This window comes from Pongo abelii, chromosome 11 (assembly GCF_028885655.2).
Source record: "Pongo abelii isolate AG06213 chromosome 11, NHGRI_mPonAbe1-v2.0_pri, whole genome shotgun sequence".
Classification (NCBI taxonomy): Eukaryota; Metazoa; Chordata; class Mammalia; order Primates; family Hominidae; genus Pongo; species Pongo abelii.
The window spans coordinates 119,452,029-119,473,974 of NC_071996.2; the positions used below are offsets into that span (position 1 = coordinate 119,452,029).

The 21,946-nt window shown below is 40.1% G+C and overlaps 1 protein-coding gene across 1 annotated transcript in view; it reads right to left on the reverse strand.

Annotated features, from left to right (window-relative positions):
* Nucleotides 1–21,946, reverse strand: part of PECR (peroxisomal trans-2-enoyl-CoA reductase) — a 43,498-nt gene that overhangs the window by 14,990 nt on the left and 6,562 nt on the right. The window contains 3 exon segments of the mRNA NM_001133827.2: nucleotides 5,531–5,612; nucleotides 11,946–12,111; nucleotides 13,023–13,156. Of these exon segments, the coding sequence (NP_001127299.1) occupies nucleotides 5,531–5,612; nucleotides 11,946–12,111; nucleotides 13,023–13,156 (382 nt within the window).

Genomic DNA, 21,946 nt, shown 5'->3' on the forward strand with positions numbered 1-21,946 from the left:
CCTCCTGGGTTCACACCATTCTCCTGCCTCAGCCTCCTGAGTAGCTGGGACTACAGGCGCCCGCCACCACGCCCAGCTAGTTTTTTGTATTTTTAGTAGAGACGGGGTTTCACCGTGTTAGCCAGGATGGTCTCAATCTCCTGACCTCGTGATCCACCCGCCTCGGCCTCCCAAAGTGTTGGGATTACAGGCGTGAGCTACCAGGCCCGGCCAAATCTGTTCAGATTTTGGAATATTTGCATATACTACCTGGTTTAGCATCCCTAATCTGAAAATCCAAAATCTGAAATGCTCCAAAAAGCATTTCCTTTGAGCATCCTATTGGTGCTCAAAAATTTTCAGATTTTGGAGCATTCTAGATTTTGAGTTTTCAGATAGGGATGCTCAATCTATATTTGTGTAATTTTTCTTTTTCAGTGCCTGTTATCTAAGGTTGTAGAAAAAGACCTTCTCTATTACCTCTTAAAAATGCAGTCTCTAGCTTCCCAAAAAAATGGAAGGAATCAGAATGTTGAAAAGATACTAAAGAAATCAGCAAAAATATATATTTTTTAATCCACACTTTTCAACTGGTAAACTTGTGTTTTTCAAGTTACTTCCTGGTGTATTGTTTTTCTCCCAGTTCTATTTGGATGGCCTTTAGACTCCTATGAAAGAAATGACTGAGATAGGCTGGGTGCGTTGGTTCATGCCTGTAATCCCAGCACTTTGGGAGGTTGAGGCAGGTGGATCACATGAGGTCAGGAGTTCGAGACCAGCCTGGCTAACGTGGTGAAACCTCATTTCTACTAAAAATACAAAAATTTTAGCTGGGCGTGGTGGCAGGCACCTGTAATCCCAGCTACTCACGAGGCTGAGACAGGAGAATCGCTGGAACCCAGGCGGTGGAGGTTGCAGTGAGCCGAGACTGCACCATTGCACTCCAACTTGGGCAACAAGAGTGAAACTCCATCTCAAAAAAATAAAAGAAAAAAAAAGAAAAGTAAGAAATAACTGAGATAGTAGGTTAAATAAGGTCACTAAGTTCTTTTTTCTTTCATTTTTTTTTTTTTTTTGGAGGGGGTACAGAGTCTCACTCCAACCTCCACCTCCCAGATTCAAGTGATTCTCATACCTCAGCCCCCCGAGTAGCTAAGATTACAGGTGTGTGACACCACATCTGGCTAAATTTTGTATTTTTAGTAGAGATGGGGCTTCACCATGTTGCCCAGGCTGGTCTCGAACTCCTGACCTCAGGTGATCTACCCACCTCAGCCTCCCAAAGTGCTAGGATTAGAGGCGTGAGTCACTGCATCCAGCCCCACTGACTTCTTTTCTGAAAAAATAAATATCTATTGCCCATGGAAAAATTAATCAAAATCAAAATATGAGTCAAATATGTCAAATTCCATTATGGTGAACTTCACAAGTTATTCCAAATTCTACAGTCATAGATGTTGTAAATTGGTCATTAGTTAAAAAATGAATTTGGGGTTATTCAAAGATACTTAATGTAGGCCAGGCGCCGTGGCTCACGCCTGTAATCCCAGCACTTTGGGAGGCTTAGGCAGGCAGATCACGAGGTCAGGAGTTCGAGACCAGCCTGGCCAGCATAGTGAAACCCCATCACTACTAAAAATACAAAAAATTAGCCGGGCATAGTGGCGTGAACCTGTAATCCTAGCTACATGGGAGGCTGAGTCAGGAGAATTGCTTGAAACCAGGAGGCAGAGGCTGCAGTGAGCAGAAATTGCACCACTGCACTGCAGCCTGGGTGACAGAGCGAGACTCTGTCTTAAAAAAAAAAAAAAAAAAAAAAAAAGACACTTAATGTAAAAACAACTTGTAGGCCGGGCACAGTGACTCACACCTGTAATCTCAGCACATTGGGAGGCCAAGGTGGGCGGATCACCTGAGGTCAGAGGTTCGAGACCACCCTGACCAACATAGAGAAACTCCATCTCTATTAAAAATACTAAATTAGCCGGGCGTGGTGGCACATGCCTGTAATCCCAGCTACTCAGGAAGCTGAGGCAGGAGAATCACTTGAACCCAGGAGGCGGAGGTTGTGGTGAGCTGCAATAGTGTCATTGCACTCCAGCCTGGGCAACAAGAGTGAAACTCCGTCTCAAAAACAAAAAAAAAACAAAAACAAAAAACAAAAAAAAAACTTGTTAATAGGACTAAACCTAGTACATAAATATTCCCAACAAAGGACAACTAGATAATGCTCCCCCAAACTATGACTCCCAAATCCTCATCATTTTTGAGCTTTTCTTTGTAATACATACTTGAATATAAATGTTTTCCTTCTCAACCATTAAGAGTAAAAAGATCCTCCAAAGAAATGCCTTAGTTGTGATAACCCTGCGGATTTAAGCGCCCTCCTGGATGCACAGCCCCAGAGCCCCAGGGCCACAGGCTGTAGTGTAGGAACCCCTGATGCAGTTCAAACTCCTCTCCCTGGTAGTTAAGGCCTTTTGTGACTCCCACTCCGTTCCAAGGTATTAATTTCCATTTTGCAGCACCACCCATCATCACAAAGAATTATTTGTAGTTCCCAAAAGTGCCACAGTGTCTCAAATTTCTGTGTCTTTACACAGTAAATGTCTCATTGACTTGCCTTCCTTTCTCCTCCTCATATGTCACCAAACTCGAGTTCACCTTTGAGACATGTTGCCAGGATGCTGCCCTCCTGTGTGCTCCTGCTTGCACACTTGCAAATACCTTTACTGGAATATCCAACACCTTCTCTCTCTGGCTATTTTCATGCTTTGCTCCCCTACTAGTTGTGGACTCCCTCAGAGTGTGGATGGTATCTGATTCATTTTAGTATTTCCAGATGTATCTTGTGCATGTACCTGTACTGGTCAAGTAAACAAGCGACAGCCAACAGTTTCAATTTGTCTCTTAAGAGAGCTAAAATTTAAAAAAAGGAGTGCTCAATCTCTGACATTCATCCTCCTCTTCTATTGTAGAGGATACCTAAACCCATGTCTTTCAAATTGTCAATTACGACACAATGCTAATAGTGAAATAAAATTAGCAAGTAACAAGCAGCAAGTGCAAAAAAGAAAATACAACAGAGTAGACCACAATAAAATTGAAAATATCAGCCGGGTGTGGTGGCTCATGCCTGTAATCCCAGCACTTCGGGAGGCTGAGGCGGGTGGATCACCTGAGTTCAGGAGTTTGAGACCAGCCTGACCAACATGGTGAAACCCTATCTCTACTAAAAATACAAAAAACTACTGGGCATGGTGGTGGGTGCCTATAATCCCACCTACTCAGGAGGCTGAGGCATAAGAATCACTTGAACCCAGGAAGCAGAGGTTGCAGTGAGCCAAGATCGCGCCATTGCACTTCAGCTTGGGCAACAGGAGGGAAACTCCATCTCAAAAAAAAAGGAAAGAAAGAAAAATCAGAGTGCACCATACATAGTAAGAATGTTTGCTTCACGAATTTTGTTTTGCCTATAGACACACATACACATATGTGTTTACTAGGTCAAGATGTAAAATTTCTTACTATGAGTTATGGTCCAAAGTGTGAAGGCCACTGGAAAAGGAAAAGATTCTTAAGAGAACAAAAGCAAGAAATATCTGAAACACTTCTTTTCCATGTTAAAGACAAGCTGTGTTTTTTTTCTAGCCAACCGAATATCAAAAAAGCCAGTGATTTCATTTCAAAAATGTATTTTAAGAAAAGAAACTCTCATTACTTCTTACATATGCATGAAAGAGGATACATTTCACTCATAAAGGAACTACAACTTTTCTAAAGGGCAGTTTGGCAATATCTCTTAAAATTACAAAGGCATTTGGCTTTGGACTTAGCAATTATACCTCTTGCAATTTAGGCTACACACTATCTGATGTACAGAAAATGTTACTGCAGGTGTTTAGTTTGGTTTTGGTAATAACAAAAGGTTGGAAACAACCCAAATGCTCACCAACTGGAAAATGGTTACATAAATCATTCCTTACTTATGGTTTATAAAAGTGGCATATTAGCCATAAAAAAATAAGAAATCTCTTTAGACTCCGTTAAGAAAATATCTCCAGGATATTTGCTTCATTTGAGAACATCAAGATACAGAATAGTGTTTATAGTATCCTAAATTTGTTGTTAAAATGTAGGAAAAAGATATGCCCCCAAAACTATTAACACTAGTTGCCTGTGAGGATGGGAAATGCCAGAAAGAACCTACAATCTGAATTATTTCTTCCAACATGCTAAAATAGGTAAACACATTTAGTAAAGAATAATGAGCAGGAAAAGAAGGTAGAGTGGTATTAATGGCCTGCACACCATTTTTTACTCTGTTTTTAGTAACATCACATTGATTTGCACTTGAGGAAGTACCTCTTGCCTGTTCTCAGTCCATGTCCGAGCGATGATGACTACAGTTCCTCATTCCTCAGGCTGACCATGCATAGCAGAGCAACCTCATTTCTACAGTTTTTGGTTAATGGCTGAACACATAACCAGGCAGGGTCAGTTAATGAGTATCCTATCTGGGACCTGCTGGCACCACTAATATTGTTTTTGCTGGCATGACTTGAGAGGCACTCTCTCATTGGAGAGTTAAGAACAGCTAGAGTGTTGACCTCTAACTCTTGCTAGTACTCGCCTTTTGTCACACCTAGAGACAGCCTGCCTGAGAATGTACGCAGACATGAAGAAAGCAAAACCAAAAGGAGAGGCAGCTTCCTGCTAACATTGTGGCTGAACCTAACATGCCCATTCCGCAGTGGCTCTGCAGGTACCAGGATCCCCTCCAGGGCTTGCACGATGGCTGTGCTCTGCCCCCAGAGTTTCTCTTGCAGCAGATCTGGAGTGGGGCTGGATAATTTGCTGTGCTAACAACTTCTCCCAAGTGATGGGGATGTGGCTGGTCTGGAAGCCACTTTTGGAGAACCACTGCCCTAGATTTTTACTTAAGCCAAGTTGAATTTTATTTCTATCCTATAAATGCTTGGGAGTTCTGCATAATCCAGGAAATGAGCAGGGTACTAAAATTTGCATAAAGGAGGCATGCTCTCTGTGTACAGAGTGGCTAATCAGAGGCACAAAACCTTAGAAACTTTTGGAGAAAAAATCCTGGATTATCTGTTAGGAGGCACAACTTAGCAGTCCTGTGTAAAATCAAGTAGGTATATTAATGGTATTCAAATCTAAATTAACACAGATTAGTTTCATTTCTATACTTTAACAAATAAGCTATTCCCAGACAGTGATGGCCAGTTTAGTCACATTGGGATTAGAGTTGCCCAATAAAACACAAGACATCGAGTTTAATCTGAACATCAGACAAACAACAAATACTATTTTCCCTTTCCTTGGTAAATCTGGCAGTCCGCATCTGGACGGAAATGTTTTAGAAGCACTTTGAATTTTAAGTTCAAATAAAAGAAAATGCTAATTATTAGGATCACAACTCATTAAAGGTATTAATGATCTTGATTTAAGAAATGTTCCCTATCCCGTTTCCCTCATTCAGAAGACAAAACTCAAGGACGTAGAAAGAAAACTATATAAAAATGCTTACACAGCTAATGGTAATCCAGTTTTAATAGAGACAATGATATTGACGATAGATCCTCCATGCTCTTTCATCCAGGAGCTGTAAACTGCAGGAGAGAGGCAAACTCAATCATTAAATTTTTAAAGTATCCTGACCCTCCTGATACCTTGTTTCAGCACACTGCCTGTTTGATATGTTTTACATGTCCATTTACATTTCCTTATAAAAAGCCTGACTGAGGTAAAATTTACACATCATAAAATTCATCTACTTTAAGCGTGCAATGTAATGACTTTTAATAAATACATGGAGTTGTGCAACCATTACCACAATCCAGCTTGAGAACCTTTCCATCACCCCAAAAAGTTCCTTCACACCCATCTGCAGCTTAACCCATCCCCAGGTAAACACTCATCTTTCTGTTTCTCTAGATTTGCCTTTACCTTTTCGAAAATCTAATGTAAAGTGAATCACATGATATGTGGTCTTTTGTGTCTAACTTCTTCCACTTAGAATCATGTTTGTGAGGTTCATCCACATTGTAATGTGTTAATAGTTCCTTTTTGATTGCCGAGTAGTATTCCATTATATGGATATGCCATGTTTTATTTATCCACTTATCAGCTGATAAACATTTGGATAGTTCCACTTTGGAGCAATTATGAATACAAATCTTTGTGTGGTCATATGTTAACTCTGTTTAGCTTTTAAAGAAACTGCGAAATGGTTTTCCCAAGTGTCCCTCCCCATTTTACATTATTCTCAGAAATGCATGGGGGATGTCGTTTCTACACGCCATTGCTGTCTGATATTTTGATAATAGCCATCTAGTAGGTGTGAAGTGGTATCACACTGGAGTTTTCATTTGCATTTCCCTAATGACTATAATCATGTTGATCTATACATCTATCCTATGTCAGTACCACACGGTCTTAAAATCAAGAAATAGCTTTGAAATCAAGAAGCATTAAGTCCTCCAACTTTCTTCTTTTGCAAAATTGTTTTGGCTATTCTGGGCCCTCTGCATCTCCATAGTAGTTTAGGATCAGTTTGTTAATTTCTACAAAAATTGACAGGGATATTATTGAATCTACAGATCAATTTGGGAAGAACTAACACATTAACAATATTGGACCTTCTAACCCATAAACACTGAATATCTTTACATTATTTAAATCTTCTTTGATTTCTCTCAGCAATGTCTGGCAGTTTGTGGCATACAAGTCTTACACTTTTTTGTTAACCTCATTGTTAAATATTTTATTATTTATATATGCTTGAAAATGTATATGAAAAATATATGAAAACATACAAAACCATTTGATTTTAGCACAAGAAAGGAGAATAACCATTTATTTAAATTATTCTACACAGACTTTCTGCTTCTGGATAAATACCACCATATACATACATTTATTTATTTCCTAGTTCTGAAAATGTCTACAAGTAATGATAACCCAGTAGTAGTGAACACATGTAGTACCCAAATCTCGCCTTCTAAAAATCATTCCCGACTAGGAGTGGTGGCTCACACCTGTAATCCCAGCACTTTGGGAGGTTAAGGTGAGAGGATCACTTAAGGCCAGAAGTTCAAGACCAGCCTGGGAAACACAGAAAAACTCTGTCTCTATGAAAAATTTAAAAATTAGCCTGGCGTGGTGTCATGTGCCTATAGTAGCAGCTGCTCGGTAGGCTGAAGCGGGGAGGATTGCTTGACCCCAGAAGTTCAAGGCTGCAGTGGGCTATGTAGCCTTGAACCACTACTCTCCAGCCTGGGTGACAGAGCAAGACTCTCTCTCCAAAAAGTAAATAAATAAATAAGCAAACAATAATTATTATTCCCTACTAAAGGGAACTAGGTCTTCTTGGAGAAACAGGTCTGAGCCATTTCAAAAAGACACAGAAGCCAGATTAGCTGGTCAACTAGAACATCAGAGAGAAAATGACAATAATGGGTTAGAAATACTGAATAAAAATAAATTCCATTCATCAATAGTAATGCTTAGGAGGTGAGAAAAAAAGGAAAAACTCATCTTTATAAAAGAATGCCAATTAATAAATAAATAAGGCATAAATTTTTAAAATCATCATTTTGCATCTTCCAATTCTGAAACTGAATCAGGCAAGAATCAAAAATGGAATGAGCCGGGAGCAGTGCCTCACACCTATATCCCAGCACTTTGAGAGGCAGAGGCGGATGGATGGCTTCAGCCTAGGAGTTTGAGACCAGCCTCGGCAACATAGGGAGACCCCGGCTCTACCAAAAAAAATAAATAAATAAAAAATTAGCTGAGCATGGTGGTTAGTAGCCTAGTATGCTCCTGTACCTCCAGCTACTCAGGAGTTGGAAGAATAGATTGAGCCCAGAGGGTGGAGGCTGCAGTGAGCCACGATCACGTCACTGCGCTCCAACCCTGGTGACAGAGTGAAACCATCTCAAAAAAAAAAAAAAAGGAACCTAAACCCATTGGATAAAAGTACATAAGAAAACAGTATCTTCACATGGTCTCAAAGTATTATCCACAGATTACTTATAGTTTACAAATAGAAAAATATATCTTTACAACAGAAAGGTTTGGTGGTCAGAATCTTAGACCAGCAAAAAAATTTAAGATGACCAATAGTAAAACCACCTTAACAACAGACTTACAGGGGTAATGCAATAAGAAGTATATATACCATATATGAAGGGGTCTTGCCAGAAATATTTAAATGAATATAATCACCACAAAACAATTAGAGAAATCCAGAATTTGGAACCTTCTATAAGTCACTGTTACGAAATATAAAAAGTATGGATTTTTTTAGAGTACAAGAAACTAAAGAGACATAAACAAATGCAATACATGAATTTGATAACATCTTGGATTTTAAAAGCTGGGAAAACAATTAGGGAAATTTCAATAAGGACTATATAATGAGTGATTTTATTGAATTATTGTGAATTTTCTTAGGTGTAATAATGGTACTATAATTATATAGAAAACGTGTTTATATTTAAGAGATATATAAACAAAGTATCATTGTATCTGTAATTTGCTTTCAAATTGTTTACTTCAAACGAGTATGTGTGAGTGTGTGTGTGTGTGCATGAGTGTAGAGAGGGAGAGAGAGAGAAACAGATCATGTAAATGGGAATGTTAGTGTGTGGTGAAATTTTTTTTTTTTTTTTTTTTTTTTGTTTGAGACAGAGTCTCACTCTGTCACCCAGCCTGGAGGTGCCATCCCAGCTCACTGCAACCTCAGCCTCCCAGGTTCAAGCGATTCTCCTGCCTCAGCCTCCCAAGTAGCTGGGACTATAGGCATGCACCACCACTCCCAGCTAATGTTTGTATTTTCAGTGGAGACAGGGTTTCCCCATGTTGGCCAGGCTGGTCTAGAACTCCTGACCTCAAGTGATCTGCCCACCTCGGCCTTCCAAAGTGCTGAGATTACAGGCATGAGCCATCTCGCCTGGCAATGCTTCATGAATCTAAATGATAGGTATACAGAAATCCATTGAATTATTTCTTCAACTTTCCCACAGATCCAACATTTTTCCAAAAGTAAATTGGGGTAAAAATTCCTGTATCAGTAAAATTATTAATACGAGTCTGTAGGAAAGTCCAAATTCACCAATAATTTATATGTGGATTTTCTTCACAATTCTTTAACAGTCGCATATTGTGTCCCAGGGTGCAAGCTGAAACAGACTGGGTGGGGACTTTAGGGCAGTCATCTTTTAAATCATTTTAATTGCATAAGTAATATATGGTCATATTAGAAAAAGTAGAAAGGGCAGAGAGGCACAAAGAAAAAAACAAAAATAATATGTAATTTCGCCTCCTGGAGGTGATACATGTCAATACAGTCATGTGTCACAACAATGTTTCGGTCAAAAACAGATTGCATATGTAACAGTGGTCCCATAAGATTACAATACCACGTTTTTACTGTACTTTTTCTATGTCGAGATACACAAATACTTGATGTGTTACAATTGCCTACAGTATTCAGTACAGCAACATGCTATACAGATTTGTAGCCTAGGTGTGTAGCAGGCTATACCATCTAGGTTTGTGTAGGTACACTCCATGATGTTCATACAACAACGAAATTGCCTAATGACACATTTCTCAGAACAAATCTCTGTTGTTAAACAACACGACTGTATTTTGGTATAAATTTTTTCAGAATCATTTCTATTCATATATATGCACACATAAATACATACTTTTTTTTTTTTTACAAAAATGTGAACATGTTGGATAAAATATTTTATAACTTGCTTTTCTGGCAGTGATATCTGGCAATATTTTTTCACGTTAATGAGTACATTTTTATGTCAATATTTTTAATGGCTACATAGTTCTTTATCATACAGATGTATAAAACTTCACTCAACTAATATTTTACTCCAGAATATTTACATGGTTTTCAGTTTTTCACTCTTATTTTCAAGATACAGAAAAACATGGCTGGGCACAGTGGCTCATGCCTGTAATCCCAGCATTTTGGGAGGCCGAGGTGGGTGGATCACAAGGTCAGGAGATGGAGACCATCCTGGCCAACATGGTGAAACCCCGTCACTACTAAAAATATAAAAATTAGCCAGATGTGGTGGTGGATGCCTGTAGTCCCAACTACTTGGGAGGCTGAGGCAGGAAAATCGCTTGAACCCAGGAGGCGGAGGTTGCAGTGAGCAGAGATCACGCCACTGCACTCCAGCCTGTGTGACAGAGCGAGACTCTGTCTCAAAAAGAAAAAAAAAAAAGAAAAAAGAAAAATATAACTTATGAAAAGTAAAAACCAAAAGCCCCAAATAAGTAAAAGCAAAAATAATAGGCCTTGTATTTGTTTTACTATTTATTTATTTATTTGAAACGGAGTCTCACTCTTGTCACCCAGGCTCAAGTACAGTGGCACGATCTTGGCTCACTGCAACCTCCGCCTCTTGGGTTCAAGAGATTCTCCTGCCTCAGCCTCCCAAGTAGCTGGGACTACAGATGCACGCTTCCTGGCTAATTTTTTTTTTTTTTTTTTTTTTTTGTATCTTAGTAGAGACGGGGTTTCACCGTGTTGCCCAGGCTGGTCTCAAACTCCTGAGCTCAGGTAATCCACCCGCCTCAGCCTCCCAAAGTGCTGGGATTACAGGCATGAGCCACCATGCCCGGCCGGCCTTGTATTCTTTAATTCAGTTTTGGCTAATAAAAATCATGGCTGAATTTCAATTCTGTAGACTTTTAATTGACAGTTGTTAGCAAGGAATCTTGGATTGGAAAGACATTGCTGATTTGCTTGTTAGAAGGAGTGAAAGCACCGCGTTATAAAGCTTGGGTTAGAGACCACTAGTTGTCTCCCAATACTCATTCTCCTTTTCTTCCATAGAAATAGAATTTCTTTTAGGCACATAGCTGCCCACCTAAGGACTCTATTTCCCAGTTTCTTTTACAGCTAGGTATGATCATTTAACTGAATTTTAGCTGATGAATGTGAGCAAACATCATGGTGCTACTTCCAGATGGTGCCCATAAAAGGAATGGGTGAGCATTACACTTTTTCCCCATTCCTGTTGTCTGGAATGCAGATTTGATAGCAAGAACTGGAGCAGCCCTCTTGAATCATGAAATGGAAACCACAGGTCAAGAACAGTGGAGCAATAAGAAGGATCCTCAGTTCCTAATGATTATGAAACTACCATATAATCCTTACACTACCTACTTGGACTTTTTATGTGAGAAAAATAAACTCATATTCAAGCCCTGCTGTTTCTGGGTTTTTCCACTGGAACAATCCAACTTGTATCACAACTTAGACAGAGGTTGATTCTGCTAGTTAGGGAGAGATGTCTGCAAGACCTCTGACTTGTAGATACTAAGAATATAAAGCCTAATTCATGTTGGCATGAAGACCCTTTGAGATAGGGTTGTACTTGTTCTGTATTTTTCATCGTAAGAAAGATTTGGGTAGTTTTTACAAAATCTCTTGAGTCACCCAACTCAGGAGTTCAGTACTAACCACCCACGAAACATGACCTTTAATCCAAAGACTATGTATGCATGCTAATTAGTTGTTAGAGAGCATACAGACTCTGTCTCTGGTATTCTCCCTGAATTTATTAATTGGTTCTGCTAAAAGATTTAATAGATTCATTGTTAAAAACAAAGTAAGTGTGAGAGTTTTCTCCAGTTTTATGAACAAATAGCTAAACCTATGTACAGATCATTAATAATTTTCTCATAATAAATTCCAAGAAATAAAATGATGAGATTGAAGGATATCCACATTTTATAAACATTGCCAAATTACTATACTGAAATGTACCAATTTACATTCCTACGTTGTAAGTGAGAAAATCCAGCCAATAAATGTTAATGACATGGGGCTTCTGAGTCCCTAATAGGATTCCTGAGATCTCTAAATAAAGACATAGTGACTTGTGGATACTGATGGTACTTGCCTGCTTTGCACATGTAGAAGGTACCCGTCAGGTTGGTCTCAAGCACAGCGTGCCATCCCTTAGAACTGATGTGTTCAGCAAGGGAAAGAAACTGGCCTCCTCCATTGTTCACCAAGAAATTGATTTTACCAAAAATATCTAAGGTAGATTTGACCAAATTATTCACCTAAAGAAGAACAGTAGAAGTTACTAAAAGGAAAAGTTTAATAGCCTAACTTGCTACCTCGCCTGATTGATTGCTCTAGACAGAGTTTGCAATCTCTCGCAGTGAACAGTCACTCCAAGTGCCACAATGAATGAACATGCAGCAATGAATAAGACTAAAAATCCTACACCAATGAGTAATGTACCAGCACCCAATACCCACAGATCACAAAGCTAAAATTGTAATTTTGACAAGATATATCCAAGGGTCTGGAACACCCTTGAGTAGGGCAGGCCTCTGTCATATATTAATTTGTAAGCTACCAACCCAGAATAAACAGTGATGAAATCAGATTAAAATGAACATTTAAAAATGACTTAAAGGGCCAGGCATGGTGGCTCATGCCTGTAATCCTAGCACTTCGGGAGGCCGAGGCAGGCAGATCACCTGAGGTCAGAAGTTTGAGACCAGCCTGGCCAACATGGTGAAACCCATCTCTATGAAAAATACAAAAATTAGCTGGGCATGGTGTCATGCACCTATAGTCCCAGCTACTCAGGAGGCTGAGTCAGGAGAATTGCTTGAACCTGGGAGGTGTAGGTTGCAGTGAGCCGATATCATGCCACTGCCTTCCAGCCTGGGCAACAGAGGAAGACTTTGTCTCAAAAAAATAAAAATAAAAATAAAAATAAAGACTTAAAGGGCAAAAGGCCATCTTTAGCTGAGACCACATTCTTGCCTCCCTTCCTCTCCTTCTCCAGGAGTCACTGGCTCAGTAAATCATTAACATGAGAATCTCTTTCACAGCCTCTGCTTCTAGTGAGCCTCATCTAAGACAGCTGCAATAGGAGAACCTGAAGCATAGCCAGGTTTAAGAACCACTACTGCAAATTACAACGAATGAATAAATGATACAGATATATCTCCATTACCTCCTCCTCGTTCCGGATGTTGCACTGTATGGGAATGACTCGTGCCTGCTTTGTGGGAGGTAGGTTGGCCTGCAGTTCACCTGCTGCAGACTTCAATCTCTCCAACTTACGGGATGCAATGACCACATTACTCCCTGAGGAGAAACAGCCAGAGAACAAATAAATACACCTTCATGGGACGCAATGACCACATTACACCTTGAAAAGTAAACAGCCAGGGAACAAATAAATATGCCTTCATGAGTTGTCCAAATTCCAACAATAATAATATTGAAAAAATATATCATGTGTTCCATTTTTTAAAGTATTTTTTATTTTAGAGTCAAGGTCTCACCCTGTTGCTCAGGCTAGAGTGCAATGGCTTGATCATAGCTCACTGTAACCTTGAACTTCTCCCAGGCTAAAGCAATCCTCCCACCTGGCCTCCCAAAGTTCTGGAACTACAGGCACAAGTCACTGCACCTGGCCATGTGTGTTCCTATGTCTTAAAAAAAAAAAAGCTGAATTAGGACTTTTGCTTCTGGACAAGATGGAGTAGTGGAAACTGAATTTGCCCTCCATCCTGAAATAACTAAAAAATTGGACAAAGTACATGAAACGATGGTTTTCTGGCACTGGACATCCAGTAGCACTGGATGGTCATCTCTGGGACAGTGAAATAAAACATGAGCCCTTGGATTGCCCCAGCTTGCTGCCTGGAGAAAGGTTCTACACTGCAGCAAGGGAGGGGAACACATTCAGAGACCAAAGTCTCCCTGGTGGAAGAGATGAAGTTGGGAGTCTAGGGAGCCAAAGCAGTAAGATTGCCCAGGGGATAGGGAGAAAAGATATACAGAGAGCGAGAACTCCAGAGATCTGCAGAGTCTCTCTTGAATCTTCACCTGAGTACCGAGCGATGCTTGGGAATAAATCAAAGAGGAAAGAACTACCGAAAATGGGCAGGGAGATCAAACCCTGGCACTCACACAGCACTGGGAATGGTTAGTGTGCTCAGCAGAAAAAAACCTTTCACGGGGCATTCGGTAAAATATGCAGAAGCAGATGGCTTCCGCAGTGAGGCAAAATTCACCATAGACTAAAGGCTGCTCAGATCAAGCCTCTTTTAGAGTATCAAATTGTTTTCAAGTGACCTAACTGTATCCCAGAACAAAGCTCAAGAATATATACATATTTTCTTTCTTTTTTTTGTTTTTGAGACGGAGTCTTGCTCTGTCGCCAGACTGGGGTGCAGTGGCATGATCTCAGCTCACTGCAACCTCCACCTCCCGGGTTCAAGCAATTCTCCTGCCTCAGCCTCCCAAGTAGCTGCAACTACAGGCGTGCACCACCAGGCCTGGCTAATTTTTGTATTTTCAGTAGAGATGGGGTTTCACCATGTTGGCCAGGATGGTCTCAATCTCTTGCACCTGTCTAAGAATATTTATAAGAATATAAAAATAGCCAACATCCATCAAGGTCAAATTCAGTATCTGGCATCCAACAAAAAAAACTACCAGGCATGCCAAGGAACAGGAAAATAGTAGCACATAATTAGGAGAAAAGTCAATTAATAAAAACAGACCCAGGCCGGACGCAGTGGCTCACACCTGTAATCCCAGCACTTTGGGAGGCTGAGGCGGGCCGATCATAAGGTCAGGAGTTTGAGACCAGCCTGACCAACATGGTGAAACCCTGTCTCCACTAAAAATACAAAAAGTAGCCAGTCCTGGTGGCATGCGCCTGTAATCCCAGCTACTCAGGAGGCTGAGGCAGGATAATTGCTTGAACCTGAGAGGCAGATGTTACAGGAGCCGAGATCACCCCACTGTACTCCAGCCTGAGTGACAGAGCAAGAATCCATATCAAAAAAAAAAAAAAAAAAAACCAGAACCAGAAATTACACTGATAATATAATTAAATAGACCAGTGATGAAAAGAAAAATCTTAAAAGCAGCCAGAGAAAAACAACACATTAAGTATAGAACAAGAAAGATAAAGACTTCTTTCAGAAACAATGCAAGCCAGAAGACACTGAAACATCTTTACAGTACTGAAAGCAATGAAAAAGATGGTGAACCTAGAAATCTTGACCCAGCGAAAATCTCTCTCAAAAATGATGGCAAAATAAAGACTTTTTCACACATATGAAAACTGGAAGAATTCATCAAGGTGATCTGCACTACCAAAAACATGAAAGGAAGTCCTTCAAGTAGAAGGAAAATGATGCCAGATAAAAATCTAAAAATATACAGAAGAAGAAAGAGAACTAAAAATGGTTCGTGTGTTTGTTTTTGAGACAGGGTCTTACTCTGTTGCCTAGGCTGGAGTGCAGTGGCGATCTTGGCACACTGCAGCCTTGACCTTCCGGGATCCACTGATCCTCCCACCCCAGCCTCCCGAGCAGCTGGGACCACAGACATACAACACCATATCTGGCCAATTTTTTTTTTTTTTTTTTTGTAGAGATGAGGTCTATGTTGCAGAAATAGTAATTATCTGAGTAAATATAAAGACTTTTCTTCTTTCTATTCAGGTCTCTTTAAAGGTAGTGATAGTTCAAAGCAAAAATAATAACAACGTATTATAGGATTTATAACATATGTAGAAATAAAATGATTCCCTCCTTCTCCTTGAGAATAACAGCACAATGGCTAAGAAGGGTGAAATGGAAGTAGAAACGGTCCCTCTCTTGCTCTGCTCTAACATGCTGTGATTTCAGTTAGCTTAGCTTAAAGACTCCAGTCTCTCAACAACATGGTTCAGATTCCAATAACCATGGTATATTAACTGTAACTGCATAAAATGCAAACTTCACTGCTAGCTTTTCAACCCACAAATCATAAATAACAGATGCACATCAAGCTCAGTGATTAATCACGTCATTTCTTCCAGCGTCTATCAGTGAATGCCCACTGTGCATCTCTTCTTCAGTTCAGAAGAGCTCAGACAGCAAAGAATATAGCTGTGTCACCTCCTGGTCTTTCAACAAGAAACCCAAGTGACATTTTACAAAAACACATGATCTGAGGGGGGACTGGCCAACAAACATGAAAAGTGAGACCAAGAAATGAAAATTTGTAACACTGGAAGCGAAATTAGAATTGCATGTCAGGGGAATTATAAAAGGGGAATGTGTGACACTGCTGCCATTCTAGAAACTACAGAAAGCCAGAAGATCTTACTGAAGGCAAACTTAACATAATGAGGAAAGTGCCTGTGACAAAGAAGATGAAGATATCCCAGAGGAAGTGATGCCCACAAAAAACTCCACATTAAAGACACTTTTGGGGCCAGGCATGGTGACTCACTTCTGTAATGCCAGCACTTTGGGAGGCCGAGGTGGGCGGATCACAAGGTCAGGAGTTCGAGACCAGCTTGACCAACATGGCAAAACCCCGTCTCTACTAAAAATACAAAAATTAGCCAGGCGTGGTGGTGGGTGCCTATAATCCCAGCTACTCTGGAGGCTGAGGCAGGAAAATTGCTTGAACCCAGGAGGCAGAGGTTGTAGTGAGCTGAGATCGTGCCATTGCACCCCAGCCTGGGTGACAAGAGCAAGACTCTGTCAAAAAAAAAAAAGGAAAGAAACTTTTGGAAATATATCATGACATTGAAAGTATAAAGGATAAAATGTTGGAAGCTGATCCAAACATAGAAAGGAGTACAACAATTTAAAAAGGTACAGAAAAAAATGCTTGCTCTATATCATCAGGTATACAATGAGAAGGCAAGCACTAATCGAATGACTCGACACACTTCTCACATGAAAGTTTAATTTTTGATACTGAGTGTTTTTAATTTTTATTTTTAACTGACAACTATACATTTATGGGGTAAAATGTGATATTTTGATATATAAATATATTGTGGAATGATGAAATCAGGCTAATGTATCTATCACCTCTTATCATTTGAGGTAAGGACATTCTAAATCCACTATTTTCGCTATTTTGAAATATACAATGCATTACTAACTATAGCCATCATGCTGTGCAATAGATCATCAGAACTTATTCCTCCTAAATGAAACTTCGTACTCTTTGACCAACATCTCCCCAGTGAAACTGGTCTAGTTTTATTATTTTTTTCATTTCCCTATGTGGCAGACTGCCATGGTTACTACTTGAGACCATCACTATGACAGTTACTACTGTTACTACTTACTATTTGAGACGGTCATTACGAGGCTGAACGAAGGAGGATGAACACAGAAATGAAAACTTAAAAGAAACTGTTTTAAAAGAAGGGGCCAGGGGAAGAAGAAGAGGGCTCCCTGCTTCTAGCGAGCAAAGGCAGCAGCCTCGAGCTTCTACGGCCTTTTGTATTTATTGGGTAGAAAGAGCAGGGAGGAGGAGGTAACATTTGGTCAGCTGCTTAACTGATCACAGGTTCACATTATTGCTAACAGGCTTCAGATGTGCCTCATCATAAGAAACACATGCGCCTGGGTCGTGACTGCCCTCAGCATTCCTTCAGGGTGGCAGACACAGTTTGTCAGTTTGCCAACATTCTGCATTTATGAGAACAGTTTGCTGTTTGCTCATATGCCCTCCAGCGGTATACTGAGTTGATCATGACCCTCACTCTTTCAGCCTGCAACATCTCTCCCTTTTTGTTTTTGAATTAATTGAGACAGGCAATTGCAAAATGTGCAGCCTTGGTGGTTCATTCTGTCTTTGCATTCAGCTTATACTGGGGAAACTGGGCCCATGGTTGGGATCCATGGGTCCCTCTAGTCTCCCGTTCTGTGGTCGCACACACCTTGAGGGCACCCACACAGTTTGTTCATCTCCTGCAAAAACACAAGCGTACCCTCATCCCCACATTAGTAAATCTACCAAAACAGAAGCAAAGGCTTTTGTGGCTGTGGCCAGGAGGCATGCCGTTGCCAAAGCATCTGCTCCACAAGCTGTAACTCAGCTTCTGCCTCTTTGGTTAATTACCATGGGGTAAACTTCTCATTGATAAGGAGAGGCAGGCTCTCTCTGATTAACAGAAGGCACAGGGAAAGCAAATTGAAGCTCATCCTTCTCATGCAACAGTATAGCAAAAAAAAAAAAAAAAATCATTAAGCCTTCAATTTGTACTGTACAGGTGGGTCCATTAAATGTTATGGGTTGTGATAGATAAATCTCTCTCCTAGTTGTACTTTCAAATCCTTGATTTCCTCACTTCTCCCTTCGTGGAGAAGGGTGCAACTTACATGGAACAAGCAATAGTTGTGCAATATATTCTCTTGGTTCAAAAATCCAAAGTTCTAGTGACATTACCAGTACTGGAATTTCCTCTTCACAGTCAACATCAACAACTCATGGGGCTACAGCAACGCCCTGCAAGTTAAGATGACTTTTGCCAAAAAGTCTCTATTTGTCTCTATTTAACTCTATCTCTATTTCTATTTATCCCTACTTATCTCTATTTGTCCCTGCAGGCCTCTTTAGGTCCCTTCAGGTCTCTGTTTGTCCCTGAAAGTCCCGTTTGGGTGCCACTTTGACAAAAATGTTTGAAGGTCATGAAATAATTGTACTTTTTCCCATTGACTATTTTTGCTTTGCATGGTTTCAGCTTGCATGATCATTGTTACAATGTCACAATGCCATGCAAAAGCAAAGACTACCTATAAACTGTTAAGTGGTTCTTTTACACATATATTTTAAAGATGAGGTCTCTGGCCGGGCGCAGTGGCTCATGCCTGTAATCCCAGCACTTTGGGAGGCCGAGGTGGGCGGATCACGAGGTCAGGAGATCAAGACCATCCTGGCTAACATGGTGAAACCTCATCTCTATTAAAAATACAAAAACTTAGCTGGACGTGGTGGCGGGCGCCTGTAGTCCCAGCTACTCAGGAGGCTGAGGCAGGAGAATGGCGTGAACCCGGGAGGCGGAGCTTGCAGTGAGCAGAGATCACGCCACCGCACTCCAGCCTGGGCAACAGAGGGAGACTCTGTCTCAAAAAAAAAAAAAAAAAAAAAAAAGATGAGGTCTCACTGTGTTGTCCAGGCTGGATTGCAGTGGTTTTTCAGTGTTAAATTCTACGTGAGGTGATACAGTTATAGGCTGTTTTCACCCTAATACAGCATTTCACTGTATCACAATTACCTGTTAATTTAACAATCTGCTCCACTCACTGTCAGCCCGTGGGAGGTAGGGACCCTGTAATTGCGCTATTTGTTAGGCTAACACACAGTCCAACATATACAGGTGGAATAAATGAAGTTCATAAAGGCACAGAGTACAAGGGCTCTCCATTTGGCCTGAACTATTTTAGTTGTATAAGATAAGCTAGCATACTGTATAAGATATGAAAATAAGGCACTTTATTTTATTTCTTATCTTTATAGATGTAGGGGGGACAAGTGCAGTTTTGTTACATGGGGCTTTTAGTGTATCCATCACCTGAATAGTGGCCACTGTACCCAACAGGTAATTTTTCAATCCTCACTCCCCTGCTTCTACCCTCCCACCTTTTAGAGTCTCCAATGTCTATTTTTCTACTCTGTATGTCCATGTGTACCCACTCTTTAGCTCCCACTTACAAGTGAGAACATGCACCATTTGACCTGGTTTCTGAATTATTTTAGTTAGGATAAAGGCCTCCAGTTCTATCTACGTTCCTGCAAAAGACAAGATTTCATTCTTTTTCATGGCTGAGTAGTATTCCATGGTATATATAACATATTTTCTTTATCCAATCATCCATTGATGGACACTTAGGTTGATTCCTTAACTTGCTGCTATGAATAGTGCTATGATAAACATGCTAGAGCAAGTGTCTTCTTCATACAGTGATTTATTTTCCTTTGTAAATACCCAGTAGTGGGTTTGCTGAATTGAATGGCAATTCTATTTTTAATTATTTAAGAAATCTCTATACTGTTTTCCATAGAGCTTGTACAAAATAAGACAATTTTAAAAACTATGTTTAAAGTTTAGGTTATAATTTAGTAAACTAAAAATGGTAACAAGTTTTGGAAATTCTCATATGCAATCTGAGGGTCTTATAAAGCAAAAATTGGAAAGATTCACCATGAGTTCCTCGTAAGCCTTGCCTAACTTTGAAATGGAATTTAATTTATCAAAATATATAATGTTCAACAAAAACATAAGTTATACTGTTAGGAGAACGCTTACTCCTTTCTCCTTTTGTTTCCAGGAGAGCCCTCTTCTCCCAGCAGGAAAAATAACTGAAACACAGTCACGCACCCCGTAACAATGTTTTGGTCAATGATAGACCACATGTATGGCAGTGGCCTCATAAGATTAAAGTGGAAGTTAAACATTCTTATCATCCAGTGGTGCTGTAGCCACTGCAATGTCATAGCTGCAATTACTTTATTTTTTAATAAATTTTAGTTTAGCCTGTGTGTACAGTGTTTATAAATTCTACGATAGTAAACAATAATGTCTTAGGCCTTCACATTCACTTATCACTCCCTCACTAACTCACCCAGAGCAACTTCCAGTCCCACAAGCTCCTGTGTCCTATACAGTGCTCTATCTATACAGGTGTACCATTTTTTATCTTTTATACCATATTTTTACTGTATCTTTTGTATGTTTAGATAAGTTTAGACCACAAATATTTACCTTTGTGTTACTATTTCCTGCAGCATTCAGCATAGTAACCTACTATACAGGTTTGGAGCCCAGAAGCAATAGTCTATTGACCATATAGCCCAGGTGTATAGTAGGCTATACCATCCAGGTTTGCCTACCACTCTATGATGTTCACACTATGATGAAATCGCTTAAGGATGCATTTCTCAGAAGATTTCCCCATGTTAAGTGACATATGACTGTATATACTTCTAGACTAATCCAACCCTCAGTTAGGTTTCTGTCACTTAGGAGAAGTAGCTGAGCTGATCAGTGAGATGGAAAGGAGAAATAAGCACCCCAGGACAAGCCACCACTTCCTCTACCCACTTCTTTCTTTGATATTTCTGCCTTCAACATACACATTTTTTGCTCTAGTTCCCAGAGTAGGGCATAGGCTCTATAGGGCAGGGATGAAAAACTTTGCCTAGGCTGGGTGCAGTGGCTCACGCCTGTAATCCCAGCACTTTGGGAGGTCAAGGCCGGTGGATTGCTTGTGTTCAGGACTTCAAGACCAGCCTGGGCATCTTGGTGAAACCCCACCTCTACTAAAAATACAAAAAAAATTAGCTGAGCATGGAGGCACATGCCTGTAATCCCAGCTACTCAGGAGACTAAGCCACGAGAATTGCTTGAACCTGGGGGCAGAGGTTGCAGTGAGGCAAGATTGTGCCTGGGTGACAGAGTGAGACTGTGTCAAGAAAGAAAGAAAAAGAAAGAAAAGAAAGAGAGAGAGAGAGAAAGAAAGAAAGAGAGAGAGAGAGAGAAAACAAGAACACCAAGGTGATTAATGCCTAACTTTGTCCAAGACCTCGAGTAAAAAAATATGTTGAGAATATAAATAGGATGATTCGCATGGATTATCTAAATAGAAGTTTACTAAATTATAACTAGTTACTATCTGAAACCTCGAGACTTCAGAACAATTGTCTACTACAAGTAAAGATGCACTGAAATACAACTTTACAAGTCCATTTACTTTCACTGCTAGAACTTTCCACTATAGACAAACTTGAACTAGGGTGCAAACGTATTACAGGGAAAAACAATGCAATGCTGGGTAAAATAAAAACCTAAATGTCCATTCAGGAAATGGTTAAATAAGTTATTACAGATCCAAACAATGGAATACTATGCAGCTTTAAAATGAATGAGATAGGACTACAGTACTACCATTGAAAAACACAAGATATGGGCCAGGCATGGTGACTCATGCCTGTAATCCCAACATTTTGGGAGGCTAAGGTTGGAGAGTCGCTTGTGGCGAGTTCAAGACCATCCTGGGTGAGACCTTGTCTCTAAAAAAGTTTTTTTATTGCCAAACATTGTGGCACATGCCTATAGTTTAG